The sequence below is a fragment of the Cheilinus undulatus genome, linkage group 7 (genome assembly GCF_018320785.1).
Source record: "Cheilinus undulatus linkage group 7, ASM1832078v1, whole genome shotgun sequence".
Taxonomy (NCBI): domain Eukaryota; kingdom Metazoa; phylum Chordata; class Actinopteri; order Labriformes; family Labridae; genus Cheilinus; species Cheilinus undulatus.
The window spans coordinates 12,618,018-12,634,246 of NC_054871.1; the positions used below are offsets into that span (position 1 = coordinate 12,618,018).

The following is a 16,229-nucleotide window of genomic DNA, read 5'->3' on the forward strand; positions in this document are numbered from 1 at the left end:
TTTAGGTTTGAAAACATCATGTGTTTGTTTTGCCTGATCCAAAACCAATTTCAACTCATGGACAGTGTCCTATCAGTATCAAAGACTTCTTGTAAGCCACACAGAGCCTAATGCTGTGTAGGAGCAGAGAAATAAATAACAGAGTTGTCCACATTAGAGGCGGACATTCTTTCAGATTTTCCCACTGGTCACGGGATTCCGGCAGGATGGGAGTCATTCCACTATTCAATTGCGTATTGACCACACTTGGCAGCCATTTTGCTTGTGGTTTTCTTTCAGTTTAGTCAAACCAACTACACTTCCCACACAGCAAACAGCTGTAAAGTTGAATATGTTGTTTAAAGGAAACAATTTCTCAAATACAATATTAGATACCATGTTTAGGTAGATATTCAACTATTCAAATGAACTAAAAGAAAGGAAGAAAGGATTAGGATAGGAGCAGGAGTTATTCAACTGGGAGTTGTATGGGATGGGATTTTTTTCTACTCTGGTTTGGGATGGGACAGGATTATTTCTGTGGAAGTGGGATGGGATGGGATTGAAAATCCCCTCCTGCGTCACCCTCTAGTCCAGGCCTATTCAATTAGAGGCCCGAGGGCCACTTGTGCCCAGAACCAACCCCCAAGTGGCCCAGCCTGTGTTCATGCCAGTATTTCAGACCGTGAAAGCAACACCCAGCATAGCCTAGCGATGCTGACAGAAGTAGCCCCAAAATACAGAGTATAAAAACATGTCCTTTCAACTGTAGCTACAACTGTGCAAATTTAGTTTTTATGCACTTTAAGATATACCTGGGTAAAGATGTGACCAAAATTACTATTTGCAATATTTCATTTTCTTTTTTCATTCTATTTATTTTATTTTTATTGTAGTGAAAAAACATTTCTATTTCCTCAGATTATGTTCAAATACAGCTGTGTTGTTGTTTTTTTTAATGCACTTTTTGACATGCTTTTGTCATGTTGCTGAATTTAAAAGGGAGACTATGAATAAAAAGTGCATATATTTCATCAAATTGATCAGTATTGTTTGAAATTTGACATTACCAGCTTTCTGGGCACCACTACATTTCTTGATTTTAAAATTTTGCCCAGTTGAATTTGTAATTGAATAGCTCTGCTCTAGTCCATACACTAAAACGTACACTGGCTCCATTATGGCCGATACTGTATAACTAATATTGGTCCAGAGACTGAGTCCTGAGGTACACCACTGTTAACGTAAACATATACAGAGGTCCAGCCTTCAGCATGCACACACTGTGTTCTGTTTGATAAATAATGGTCAAACCAACAGGCAGATTGTTCTGACAGACCAATGCAGTACATTCTGTCCTTCAAAACTGCAGGACTGTAGGACTGAACTGATGAAAAACATTAATTTAACCGACTAGAGAGAGCTGATCCAACTTTAATCTGCTAATCATGCACACTGCTAGATGACTTCTACAATTATGAAGAAATAGTGATCCTGTTTCATGTTCCAAAGAAGCACAAAGATTTTTATTAAGTTAGATGAACATGCATATCAATATGGACATGTTTTTATTATGAACAGCTGACATATCTTAATGAGGCGAGTAACAACCCAACTCCAGGCAGCATAATACATCTTATAAAGTCATTCTCTAATGCATGCTCTCATTAGTACCATATATAAAACTGATCTTAGCTGACAGGCCTGCTTTGTTAAAATCAAACGGTAAAAATGCTTCAGTCAGGACTTCCTGTATTATCAGAGGTGTAGCTCTAGCATGTTCTACACCCTCATGTTCTCCAGTGCATGCATGTACAGAGAGGCAGTTTCATTTTATAGCACTGATCAATCCACTCTAACGGCTTGCGCTGGGAACTTTTATAGTCACGGGTGCAGATTAGGAGCCCTGCCAGACTTTTTTATTGTTCTCTCTGGCTCCCTTTGGACAAGACGCTTATGAATGCAGATCAAACCGTCCTCGGGCAGAGAGAGGGGGGACATGCTGGAAAACACTGGCCTTTCCCTTTAAGATGAAATGGCTTCTAAAGGCTTTGTGAACGTGGCCCCAGGGGGGAGGAGGGGGGAGAGGCCAGAGGAGCGAGGAGGAGATGATGGAGGGAAGATACAAGGAAGCAGGATAATAAATAGAAAATGCTCCAGTAATATCCTGTTGTGTTTCCATTATTTCTGTGCAGGATAAGAACAAACCACTCGCAGCATTTTAATTGCAAACAAACAGAGCTCTGAGGTGTTGTAACACAAAGGAGGTAACAAATGACACAGAACACAACCTCATAGTACATTATGTGGAGAAAGATGGAACAAAATCCACCACACCTCCTCTCTCCCTCCCTCTTACTCTTCCTTTCTTCATTGTCATCAAATAAGGACCCATGGGAGGACGGACCACCTGGTAGCCATGGTTACAGGGATTGAGTACCCCTTGTGAGTACACATTCTCGCACAGACAAAAAAAATCTTAGTAAGAGAAGAGTTCCTGAATTTAATTCTGAGTATGCTGTGCAAAATGAACCAGATAAGTCGCTCTGTGCATGAAACTTACTGGGGTTTTAGGAAGTGGAAAGCAGGAGGGTATTTAAAAGCTACCTTTTTTAACCCTACATGGCCTAAACAACTAAGTAAAGTCGGATGTTATTATAGACCCTCCTAGAAGGTTACAAAGAGAAAGTGATTGCAGGTGTGAGCAGAAGTGGTTTAAGGTAAAGATAATTGACTTGCCTGGGGCGTCCTGCCAAAGGGGTTTAGTCATTATAGGTGATCAAGTATGAGGTATACACACCAATGATTGAGATGTGTATTTTCTATGTAAATAAGGAGCAAATTTTGATTCGACCAGTAGGACAATACTGCATATGTCAGAGCAGTTCTATTCAGATCAAATGTATGATGCATGAGCATGTACTATTGAATCAGGTTGCATGGTTGCATATTTTAGCATCCATGTAAACAAGGAAGTTTAAATCTCCATCCATCCATCCACTTTCTATTCCGTTTATCCTGTTAGTGGTCGAGGGGGTGGGCTGGAGTCTATCCCAGCTGTCATTGGGCGAGTGGCAGGGTACACCCACGACTTGTCACCAGTCAAGGCTGACATAAAGAGACAGACGACCAGGCACGCTCACATTCACACCTACGGACAATTTAGATTCACAAATAACCTAACGAGCATGTCTTTGGTGGTGGGAGGAAGCCGGAGTACTGGAGAACCCACGCGTGCATGTGAAGAACACGTAAACTCCACACAGAAAGGCCCTGACCGGGAAGCGAACCAGGAACCTTCTTACTGTGAGGCAACGGCACTAACCCCTAAAATACAAGAGATACGTGTTTGGTTCGTCTCCGCTCCCGGACAGTAATGGAGCAGATAAAATTCAGTTTTAGTCAGTAAGAAAGCTTACACCAGCTCCGCTACTCTACATCTCTCCTTCGGCAGAGCTCCGGCAGTCTGGAGCCTTCCGCAGCTGATACGCAGGACTTCTATTTCTGCCGGACGCTGGAGCCCTGCGCATAAATTCAGCACAGAGCTGATTGAATGGGCAGGAAGTGTCGCCAAAACCTAAGTAAAATATCTGGTTAAATTTCAGAATAAAATACTCCGTGCTGATGCCAGATTTATACCAGACTGTATTTCCTTTCACTACATTGACAAAAAGTCTTAATGGGGCGTAGCAGAGCCCGTAATCAACAGGTCAGAGGAGCAAAAAGAAGCGCATTTATTTATACAGCGTTACTGACCCATAATAGAAGCAGAAAAATCTACATGAAAGGACAAAACAGGGACAAATTCAAGCAAGTTCATCCTACTCCTGCAGTACATAACAATAGCTCCGTGTGTTTATGTTTTATGGCACTTCAGTAGTTTCTACTCTAGTTTCTACTCGCATGGCCAGGTGTGATTCTGTGAGTACCACCAAACTCCTCGGTCTTGCGAGTCTAGCAGTCCAGCGGTGCTGCTCCGTGCTGCACTGCAAACGCAATCAGTGGGAGTTAGGGGACGGTGGGGCACGCAGTCAAACTGCAGCACAGCCGTGCTGGAGCAGAGACGTACCTGGTGTATTTTAGGGGTAACCCCTGCACCGCAGCGCAGCCATTTAAATCTCCAATCAGAATAAATTTAATCAGATTGTGAAAAAATTGCATGTAACCACAGCTAATGAATTGATGGATAAATGTGTGGTATTATGGCATTAAATAAACACAAATGTATAATGGGTGGCATAAAATCAGATTATACAGCTATAAGGAGCATATTTCATATATATTTATCTTCATAAATTACACCTGACCTTAAGACTTGTTCAAATATTACAGTTTGCTGAGCTTGAATTATGATGCTTTTCTAATGCGAGCCTTTTCAAAACTACATTCGAAGCCATTTATTCACTCAGCATTTTATCAGTGTTTTATTTAAATGTATGTTTTTTAAAACAATGAGGGAGAAAAGCTGTTAACAATAGCACTGCCAGTCTGCTCCACTCTGCCAGCACAGTGAAACAGTGAAATGTGGAACACATGAAGGAGAGAGGGCACGGAGCACAGTTAAAGACAGGTGGAGGAAAAAGAAGTAAAAACTTTAATTGATCATTTAATGTAATGTGACTCAGTTTACCAATGAAGAGAAGAGCAGAGCAGACTGTAACAGACTGATGATCTCCATAAATCTCAGCAGGCTCAGAAAGGGATGGGATAGAATAAGTAACCCTAATCCAGAACAAATCCCTTTTACAATGTTCCTGCCAGTTTGAATGTTTGTCACTCCTTATATATTTTACATCTGGGGTGGGCAACTGGTGTGTAATATTTACCAAAATAACCAGTAAGAAGTCTGGACATGGCTTTAAGATGTAGCTTAAATTGTGTTAAATTCTGTGTTAAGATTTTCATACTAAGCACTACTGTGTTTGATGTTAATATAATAAATACAGCTGAAAGTGATATGTTTGTACCTTTTGTTAAAATATATAAGTAATCATACACGTTTACTTGAGAGTATCTGTAAAAATTTGTTAAAAAAAAAAAAAAAAGAATGGCCCTCTGGCAGTTTGGACTAAATTATTGTGGCTTTAATTCTCAAACAAGTTGCCCATGCCTGCCAACTTAAATTATTATCTATTTATATTGCATTAAAATATTGGTTTACTGCAGGTATGTACTCATCCAGACCTTAATGAAAAATAATCCCACCGTCCGTTCCAAAGTTTTCAGCCATTAGTGGCTGTAACATGCCTGATGCCTGAAGGTCACAGTATCATCCAACTCTGCATTCAGCATCAAACCCCAGCCAAAAAAAAAAAAAACAACACAGTGGCACACAAGTTTAATTTGTTACACAGAAGAGAAGAAGAGCTGTGATTACATTTACATTATTGACACTTGTGGACCTGGACGTGTCTGCGGGGAGACGGTGCGATCGGAGAAGCTGCGGTTAAAGGAGGAATTGTGCCGGTTTGAGGAAAGAAAATCAATAACTTTAATCTCAGAGAATTCAACGGGAGGGGAGGATGAGAAATGACTAAACGAAAAGAGAAGAAAAGGAAAAACTCCCCCTGAATATAATAACACTGTAACAGATTGAGTCTAATGGAATCTGTGACAGGCATTTGTGTAATTGTTATCCCATCGTTTAAAAGCTGATGAATGGAAGATCAAAGTAACAATGAAAATATAACCTTAACCATTTAATTTTTCTGCATTTTTCATATTTGTGCTGTTTATTTCACTCCTTAACTGATATTTTAAATCAAGTCTTTTAAATTTGTAGCTGTTGTCCATTTCACCACAATGCCTCTTTATTGCTGTCAAAATGTTTGGGCTGCTTGTTTGTATGAAAAGTACAGTATAAATAAAGTTCAGACGGGTTGAAAACTCCAACAGCAACTTCAGCATGAAGAAGAGTTTCAGTGCATGACTTTCAGTTGTCTTTATGTGTATAATATATGCTAATCAGATATTGATCCATATGCATGGACACACAGTTTCTTATTTAGTTTATGATAAAATGTACACCCACAGGCTATAATATCCATGTATAGAAAGTAAGCTTCATTGCCAAAGTACTTACAGCATTTATCCACAAGTATTTTGCATTTAAGTCTAATTATGTAAATCAGGCAACTTTGCAGAACTTTAAATGAACTAAATACCAGATAAAGATCAGGAGATTTGTGGGTAAAATACATTAATAAATAGACAACTTTTTGGTTGTTATTTCATAGATACACTATATGGACAAAAGTATTTGGCCACCAGGCCATTACACCAACGGGGGACTGTAATGACATTATATTTAAATACATGTAGTTTATTATGGAGTTTATCCTTTTTTGCTCCTGTAATAACCTCCACTCTTCTTGAAAGCTTTCCACAAGATTTGAAGTGTTTCTGTGGACATTTGTACCCATTCATTCTGTAGAACATTTATGAGGTCACTAATGTTGGACGAGAAGACCTGTCTCACAATCTCTGTTCCAGGTCATCCAGCAGATGTTTAATGAAGAGGGATGTTTAAGGTCAGGGCTCAAACAGTCAAGTTCTTCCACACTGAACTCATAAAACCATGTCTTTATAGTCATGTTGGAATGGAAAAAAGGTCTTCCTGTTGCCACAAAGTTAGAAGCATAGCATTGTCTAAAATGTCTTGGTATGTTGAAGTATTAAGATTGGCCTTCACTGGATGAGTTAAGGGACCTAGCTCAAACCCTGAAAAACAGTCCCATACCATTATCCCTCCTCCAGGGAACTTTACAGTTGGTGCAGTGCAGTCAGACCGGTAATGTTATCCTAGCATCTGCCAAACCCAGACTCACCCATCTGACTGTCAAACAGAGAAGCGTGATTCTTCACTCCACAGAACATGTTTCCACTGCTCCACAGTCCAGTGTCCGTGTGCTTTACACCACTCCATCTGATGATGCAGCACACTGGACTTGGTGATGTGAGGCTTGCGTGCTGCTGCTTGACAATGGAAACCCATTCCACGAAGCTCCCACTGCACAGTTTTTGTGCTTACATTATTGCCAGATGAGGTTTGAAATCTTTGAGTTGACGACTTTTACGCACCATGCGCCTTAGTAGTCATTGAACCCACTTTGATTTCACGTGTTCTTCTGCTTCGTGGCTGAGTTACTGTCGCTCCTAAACGCTTCCACTTCCTGATAACACCAGTATCTACAGTATATAGCCTATACATATCTTGCTGTTGACTGTGAAATATCCAGCAGGGATGAAATTTTATGAACAGTCTTATTGCAAAGGTGGCATCCATCACAGTACCACATTTAAAGTAACTGAGACTCATTCTGTATCACAAATGTTTGCAAATGGAGACTGCATGGCTAGGTGCTTGATTTTATACACCTGTGGCAACAGGTTTGATTGAATCAGCTGGATTTAATGATTAACAGGTGTGAAAAATACTTTTATCCATATAGTGTATTTCAACAAAGTTACTTGCTAATAATCATCTACTGATTAGTAGATTTAGGAGTTTGAAATGGAACAATACCTCGCTGCGTTTCTACTGGTGGATTTCCCCAGGGAAGATCCAGGGAATAATGTGCGACCAACTACTCAAGCTACCTGAAACTGAGTTCAATATGATCTAAAATGACACCACAGTAGACATAAAAAGCCACATGTTCACTCTGGCTTGTTTCCACTCTCTCCTTGTCAAACAAACCTTTATAACAGGGTAGAAACAGCGCCTATATAAGATTCTACTTTTGGCTGCTCATAAACTGAGGCCCAACTTGTTCCATTATTTCTAATCAGTGAACAATGTCTGCCAAGTGATTCTCCCTCTCTGGACTGAGATCAACTTTAAATGGACTTAAATGAAATAATAATAAGCTGCGTGTGCTGTCTCAGCGTGACTAAAATAACTTCTCACAGTTGGATGGTCCACATAAATAAAACACGGGCTTGGCGACGAGATGTTGAAGTTTTGAGTCTTTTCATTTCAGCTCCTGCCTGGTTATTGCCAGGAACTCCACCTCCACCTCTCATCCTGCTCCTCTCTTTTTTTCCCCTCAGATTTCCACGTAACCCAAATGTCATGAGAATTAATTAAAGGACAGGACGAATATTCGCCTCTTTTTATTCCTCTCTGTTCATATCTGCAGCCCGCGGATAGAGAAGAGGAAGACAAGTTGAGCTCAATCATGTGTGTGCGTTAAATAAAACAAGGAGTGGATATTGAGGAAGACATTACGAGTCAAGGAGCAGCTCACTCCTGGATCTGATTCAACCAGTAAGACTGAGAACTGGTCCATCCATAAAACATAATGGATTACACACTAAGAAGCTGCAGCAATAGATGCAGCCTCTGCAAACACTCACAAACACCTTAATCTCATACATAAAGCACACGTGAGCACAAGCAGGATGCCATAAACATGCTGGGAGATAATAGGCTGCACATTTAAACGATTCAGATTTGGAGAAGTGTTATGTAGGCAGATTTTTAAAGAGAGGGCGTCAGAGAGCGTGGACAGGAATATTTACTGTTAGATCCATTCACGGACACATCACAGCAGCTTGTATTTATTCTTTAGAGGGTGTTTTATTCATACATTAAGTCACTACATGTGATTTAATGCAGAGTAAAGGCATAAAAAGCACGAATAATTCAAAAAGCCAAACAATCCGGTATGATTTGTGCCCGCTGATTGATCCTGCAGCACTTGTTCAGCTTATATGCAAAAAGAAACCAACACTGAAATCCCTCTTGTCACTCTTTGTTGTAATTCTTTCTGCAGGGATTCACTGTAGGCTGTGAGGCATGATTCTCACCTCGGTAGATCACAACCTGTAATTTTCTCTATAAATAGCCGATGTACCAGTTTCAGGCCCAGCAGGGGATGACGAGCTTCCCCACACCTGACACATCAAGGTTACATGAGTGGTGTGACAAATGGTCCAACAAACGCTTACCTTTAGAGTGGTTAAATAAGGGGGCGAGACAGTGCAAGAAAACAACCATTTAAAGAGGTGTGAAGATCGGATCTTGTATGATTCAAGGTGTTTGCATGTTTTAAAGTAATATTCTTCAAGATTTTTTTATCTAAATAAAACCACATTTACATGACAATGGCAACCTTTTTTGCATTTAAGCTACTCCTTTACACCTCAATGTTGACCCTAGCACACACCAACAGCAGCGTGTCAACAGTCAATCTCCCCATTTGTTTGAAAAAAGAGTCGAGAGCCCTCTCAGAGCCCACCTCCCTACCTCGCCAGGTAATTGAACAAGACGAGGTTAAACCAAATTGCTGGCTGACCACAACTATCTGGGATGCCTGTTGGAATGCCTGACTAAATTGTGTTTTTTCGCAGTGATGTGAGGACAGGAGAGAGGAATAGCTCCACCTAATCCCCCGAACAAGGATTCCACAGTGCTGTAGACAGAGCAGTAACCTGACATGCCAGATAGACTGTCCCCTATATGCACTGCACAGATATATTTCACAATCATCTAGGAAAGCTCCCATAGAAAGTGTTTGGGAAGGACAGGACCTTAATTTTAGTCTTCAAAAGGTGATTGGAGGAACATTCCGTCTGTCACATTTGTGATGGGCCAATCAGAGCAACAAGATAAATTTTGGTTCTACGTAGTTGTAAATTGTGGATCTCTTCTTGGAATATGCTGGTCGGGAGATGTGAAAAAACATCTTCTATGCCAAGACAAGCTCTCAATGTGACTTTCAGTTCTTGTTTCAAAGGAAAGCGTGGTCCAGTTTCGATTAAACTGCCGCTTTCCTACGGCTAATTCTGTACTAATAACTACCACGGCAGAAGCTATTGGATAGACCAGGAGGCCCTGCCCGGAACAACTGCAAGCCCATGCCAAAGCAGAGAGACAACCTTGTCTGGAATGAAAAGCTCTCAGTGTGGCTCTGTTCTCTTGTTTTAATGAAGACATATTGTCCAGTTTTGAAAAAACTGCCGTTGTAGCTTCATCTGAGCCAATCATGCCACTAGCAGCAAACCACTCAAAGTACAGGTAACCCTTTCCCCCCGTACTTTCACAAACTCACCCCACAGCAGGTCGGCAGAAGAGCAAAAACATCTTTCACATCATAAAAGGGCTTTCAATGTTGTTTGAGTCTTTATTTCATACAGAAATGCAGCCCATTGCTGTTATGTTATAGTTATATTCGAGCTAATCACCGCACTGGAGGCAGCCATTACAATTGGCTCGTACAGCTGAATCTTGCCCATAGCTACTGCCTTGTTCTCCTCAAATAACACTGATCAGTCCGTTCGGCACAAACAGTGTGTATTGGAGCTTTTCAAGATGGATTTGCATGAAGACAGAGATGAATTCAGGAAAAAACATAGCATGATGTCAGTGGAGGTACGCTATGCTCCATGAACAGTCATTAGATGATGCTTCTACTCCGCGGTAGGAGTAGCGACCATGTTTTTTTTTTTTTTTTAAGATTTATTTTAGGGACTTTTCGTGCCTTATTGGATAGTGGAGGACAGTGGATAGACTGAGAAACAAGGATGAGAGTGGGGGAGAGACATGCAGCAAAGGGCCACAGGCCAGATTTGAACCAGGGCTGCCAATACTTCAACATACCATGTTTTATGTATGAAAACAAGCTGGGTGCATTAAAATGGAAAGTTTCCTAAACTGGCAATTCAGTTCTCTCTGAAAATGAAGATTTACATACAGTATATGAATTAAAGTTCAAGTCAATAACCATGGTCCAGTGGACTACTACAGGGGAGGCGGTGTTTGCGCTGCTCAATTCAAGTCAGAATTTTCTTGAAATTCAGTCTCTTTGAAGTTGATGGTCACCAACTTCATCATCAGTCCACACAAACTCCAAACACAAAAGGCTAAGGGCTCACTGCTCTAGAAGAATGAGTATGTGTGGGGGTTTCATTATAAAATCACACTGCCAGCAGCCAGCCTGGCATCTAAACTACAGTCTCTACTCCTTTTTGTGGATCCGTCTGCATGCCGCTGACAATCAAAAACTTGTCATATGAATACAGAACTTTTATGAAGCTGAAAATGAAAAACTCCAGTCAGTGGACTGTTTCTGTTTAAACGTGGCCCTAATATCCAATAAACCCCACTCACATATGAATAAAACCAACCCAAATCCCTCTTTTTTCATTGTAATTTTAACTATTGTGATCCAGATCCCTTTGTAGACATGACATTGGAAAAGTGGGTAAAATAAAAACAAAGAGCAAGTGCAAAATATATCATCAAACTCTACTCAAACATAGACAAACCTGAACCCAGCCTAAAGCCTTATAAAACAAAACACATGAAAATCCAAACCCTGCAGTACTCTTATACTGTAGTTTTGTGTCTACTTACTGTTCTCCACAATCTTGACATCACAAGAATAAAGTCACTGATTATCATTCATGCATGTACACAAATAAGCCCTAACATTAAGTTTTCCTCTATTGTTTTCTCCTGCCCTTGTACAAACTTACCAGTGTCCTTTTTCCTGTCCACAGGCCAGAGGTTGGGAACCACTGACCTACAGTTTGGTGTCATATAGGATCACCACCGACCCTTGTGCTTTACATCACTATGTATATGGACGCACTCATGACTGCAGTAATGACTGGGACAGAGTGGTGATAATGAATGTGACAGTGGCCTTTGACTCTGTTACATCCTGGCCTCAGGGGCTTGAAGCCTAGCAGCCAATGACATCACCAGGGTGCTGTGATCACAAGGGTGACGCCGGCTTGGGTCATGGGTAGCAAGATGATGATGTATGGGAATATTCTGATCAAAACTGTGGAGCAAAAACACCTCTAACCATAACTACTATTTTATTTAATTCCTCCACATTTGACAAATTCATATGCAGTACTAATGAAAACATACCAATGCAATATTGTGAGGTTATTGGTTTGACCCGAATATATACGGCCCGGGTCATAACAGATACAACTGTAGAATCACCCCTCACAAGCGCTTCCTGGGTGTCATGGAAAGTTTCATGACCATAAAGGTGGCCGGGGTCTCCCAGTACATTCACAGTTAATCAACATATGTGTTTTTCCAGCTAAACATAGATGTACGTAACCAGTAAAGATTTCTATAGTGGAAGATGAATGGTGGTACATGAGTAGCCTCTGAGGACTGTTTGTCCTTGAGGCCTTTGGTTGGAGAAACATGATGATGCTTCACAAAAATACTGCACAGGTTTGAGCAATAATGGAGGAAGCATAGTCTATATAAAACAGTCTGATAATTACTCTAACCCTCCTCTTTCCCAAAGTAGCTTCTGACTGAATAAATCATGTACTAAAGAAATTAAACTATGCATGCCTTCAAATTTATACCAACATAAAGTTTAGGACAATTTTTTAATGTACTGGATGTTTAGATGTATTTTTGTGTTCACAGTGACAATAAAATGCCTCTATTGTTCTATGAATAAACCCAAAGCTCCCATGCAATTTAATGCATTGGTGTGTTTTCCATCTCACTGTGGGTTGGTCCACCAGCTTGTCCTAGTCTTAGCTACACTGCAAGAGAGTGATCACCATAATCAAGGTCCTAAATGCACGGCTAATTGCTTTAGGGGCCCTTGAAAAGAACATAACAGGGATCCTTAGCATGCATGACATGGCATGGAATGATATCGCACCAAAATGTAGATAAAAGACACAAATATAGTAAAATGTAGGATAAAAATACAAGCTTACATCTTAAGTTTAAGATAAGAAATACAATATGTGATTCACGCACATTTAGAACACTTTCACTAAGTCTCATTGTGGACCAAAGTATGAATATTTGGACTGCTGAGATACTCTTGTGCAAGACACTGAACCTCCCACTGTTCAGGAGCTCTTCCGTATGCAGACCGTTCCCCTGACATCTCCCTATTAGTTCATGACCACAGGGTTCTCTTTGTGCATTTGTGCATATTGTTGCTTATGTATGTGCGGCTCGTTAAATAACAGAGTGAAAAGACTGAGTTTACCCTCAGGGATTAATAAAGTATGTCTTCTTCCACGTTGCTTTAGACTATGTCATACTAGGTTATCTATGTTTTTTCATCTTCATACCCTCATCCTCATGTCATACTGCACTACTCAGTGCTATACTATGACACTATATTAGACTGCATTACTTTAAATTGCATTTCATTACACTGTAAGCATTTAACTGTCATGATTCTGACACTTGACATGTCCTGTAACAACAGAATTACCTTGTATGCTCTGTTGACTTCTTTAAATGTTTCTTTTTAAATTCACTGCTAATTAGTATTTTTCTTTGCTCTGCTGTCGCACTCAGATATCCCCTCTGGGCATCAATAATATATGAACTTACCTTACCTTTACCCCACCTTATCTTATCTATCGTATCTTACCTTACCTCGTCTTATTTTATCTTATGTTATATTATCTACTTTTATCTTATCTTACCTTACCTTCTGTTATCTTATCTTGTCTTCTCTTATCGGATCTTATCTTGCCTTACTGTGTCTTATTGTACCTAACCTGATCTTGTTTAATCTTACCTTGCATTACCTTATATTATCTATCTTATCTTACCTTGCCTTGTCTTATCTTATCTTCTTTTATCTTATCTTGCCTTATCGTGTCTTAACTTGGCTCATTCGGCATTATCTTATCTATCTTGTCTTATCGAATCTATCTTAAACTTTATTACTATTTTTAATATTTAATTAAATTATTTTAATCTTAAAATTTTATTTTAATTCATTACTTACCTTATCTTATCTGATCTTATATATCACCTGATCTATCTTATATATCTCATTTCATCTATCTTATCTTATCTTGCCTTGTCCTATCTCTTTTTATCTTATCTTCTTTTCTACTTTTTCTTTATCTTATACTGAATAAGGTCACTAAACTTGACTGTCTCCACCGGTCAGTTTAAACCCTGGTTTCAAACAGGATACGTCATACACAGTACATGGCAGAAAGGATACTGGAATGTCCTTGTTTCTGAAAACATAAACATGCATAAACAAGAAAAACAGGATACTCAAAAACCCAGACTGAAACTGGGATACTCAAGTCCATGTAAACACAGTCAATGTTGAGTTTTTGACATTATTAGAATTATTTTATTCTTGTATAGAAAATACAGACTTATTCTTCTTTGTATACAACCTTAAACACGAGGTTAGCCGCTTACTGGTTATTACAGAATTTACAGTTATTTACAGAATTTTTTCAAGAGAAATATTTTTCCTAGTGGGGCCTCTAGTATAGTAAGAATACCTATTAAACAAACATATACTAGATATATGAAGTACATGAATAGAATTGATTTTTGAATGAGTAAAACAACACTTGGCCCTGTGTTTTTTCTGTATTCTGGCCCAACATGTTTCATGGATTTCTTAAAGTCAGGATTAAGTTATACACTGATGGATAAATTTGATTCACAAAATAATGTGTTTAACCTTTAAAGTTGCAGTAAAATTGCTTCTTTGTTTCAGAACTAAGAAAATATAACTTATCTTAGCTTTTCATAGGTGACTCAATTTTCGATACATTGTTCTCAAGCATTTACAAAGCTTGTTCTCTCAAATATTAAACCTGCCCACCCAGAAGGATGTTATTGTCATTCAAAAGTCATGACAGCTTAATGTTTAAAATTGTCTCTCAATGATGAATAAAAGTCAATAGCCTCAACGCTGTGTAACATTGCCTTGTTAACAACCCAAATAAGAGAGAATTTCAACAACATTTACTCTGTGGGATAGCCTTGAGGCTCCCAGGGGCCACAGGATCCCCCCTTGACACCCATGTTTTATGCATGGGTGAAAGCCCAATAAATAAGTCAGGAGATAAATGAATAATTAGAGTTTATTTTTTATTTCTGTTTTTAGGGTGACCTGGATGTTAGTGCATCCTTTATCCACGGCCAGGGAGGAGAAACTGCTGAGAGCGGCAGAAAGAGTGTGAGAGAGAGAGAGAGATAGAGAGAGAGAGATAGAGAGAGAGAGAGAGGTTGAATCCATCTCTCAGTACTATCCCTCCCTCCGGGCATTTCCCTGCTGGCACAAGATATGTGGAGGCTGCAGCATTTTCAAACCTCCACCATGCCAATGAACTCTGAGTGTGTGCTGTCTTTTATTTATGATGTGTGTGTCTGTGAGTGTGTGCATATTTATACATGTACAGTATACGCTGATGTGTTATGTATGAGAGAGAACCCCTATATTTGCTCAGCAACAAGACAAGCTTGCTAGTGTGCGGACATCACTTGTGTCTATGTCGGTGTGGGTGTGTATTTGCTCATGTTTGTTCGACTTTATTTGCATACACTCTCCTCTGTGAGTGTCTATGTGAGAGTGTGTAGGTGTGCGTATGACTCACCGTTAGCCTCACCAGATGCTTCACAGCCGTCTTCATCATCACAGTCATCCCCGCTGCCTCTTTCTGTCTGAGCGCTCCCTCCCTCCTCTTCCTCCACCTTTGCTCTGGCTTTAGTGGCCCAGCCCAGCTCCACTAACAGCTCCTGAACAAACACAAACACTGAACTCAGCTAAAGATGTAATGTTTTACATTGACTGTAAATAGACTTTTTAGTGACTGCTTTTAAACGTCCTTCTCTTTCAGGACATTTCCTATCTAAACTGTGTTTTTAGTTTTTAGTTTGTTGTGCACAGCATATTGCTGCTTGTTAAAAGTGTGTGGGTATTCTAGACTGCATTACTTGGTAAACATTTGTCTGTTGAAAGAGCTGAGGTATCTTATCTTGGTGGTTTCATATACAGAAGAAAATGAAAAAAGGTATTGGTCGCTGAAATGCCACCTGGCACCATTTAAACTTGGTAAAGCCTCTAAAATATGCCCATAATACACTTCAAAAACATGCACTCCCAAAGTGCATGGTAATATACTTTTTGAACATGTTTGTTTTTCCTGTAGGCATGCCTAAAACGTATTCACTTCCTTGGATGTTCTCTCTTTAATTAATCCTATAGATCAATCAAAGTCAATGTAAGGGATTTCTACAAAGTAATGTCAATTAAATAAAAATATGTAGTGTAAAATAAAGTGACTGCATAAATATTTACCTTGTTTAAGTCAGTATTTAGTAGATGCACCTTTGGCTGCAATCACAGCTCTGAGTCTGTGTGGATAGGTCTCAGTCAGGCTTGCATGTCTGGACTCTGTCAGATCACACAAGGATCAAGCATGAACAGCCCTTTTCAAGTCCTAATTCTCTATTGATTGAGGTCTTGTCTTTG

The 16,229-nt window shown here is 39.7% G+C and overlaps 1 protein-coding gene across 1 annotated transcript in view; it reads right to left on the bottom strand.

Annotated features, from left to right (window-relative positions):
• Positions 1-16,229, bottom strand: part of LOC121512443 (glypican-5-like) — a 101,862-nt gene that overhangs the window by 16,735 nt on the left and 68,898 nt on the right. Inside the window, exon 9 of the mRNA XM_041791717.1 lies at positions 15,352-15,493. Within this exon, the coding sequence (XP_041647651.1) occupies positions 15,352-15,493 (142 nt within the window). The remainder of the gene's footprint in view (positions 1-15,351; positions 15,494-16,229) is intronic.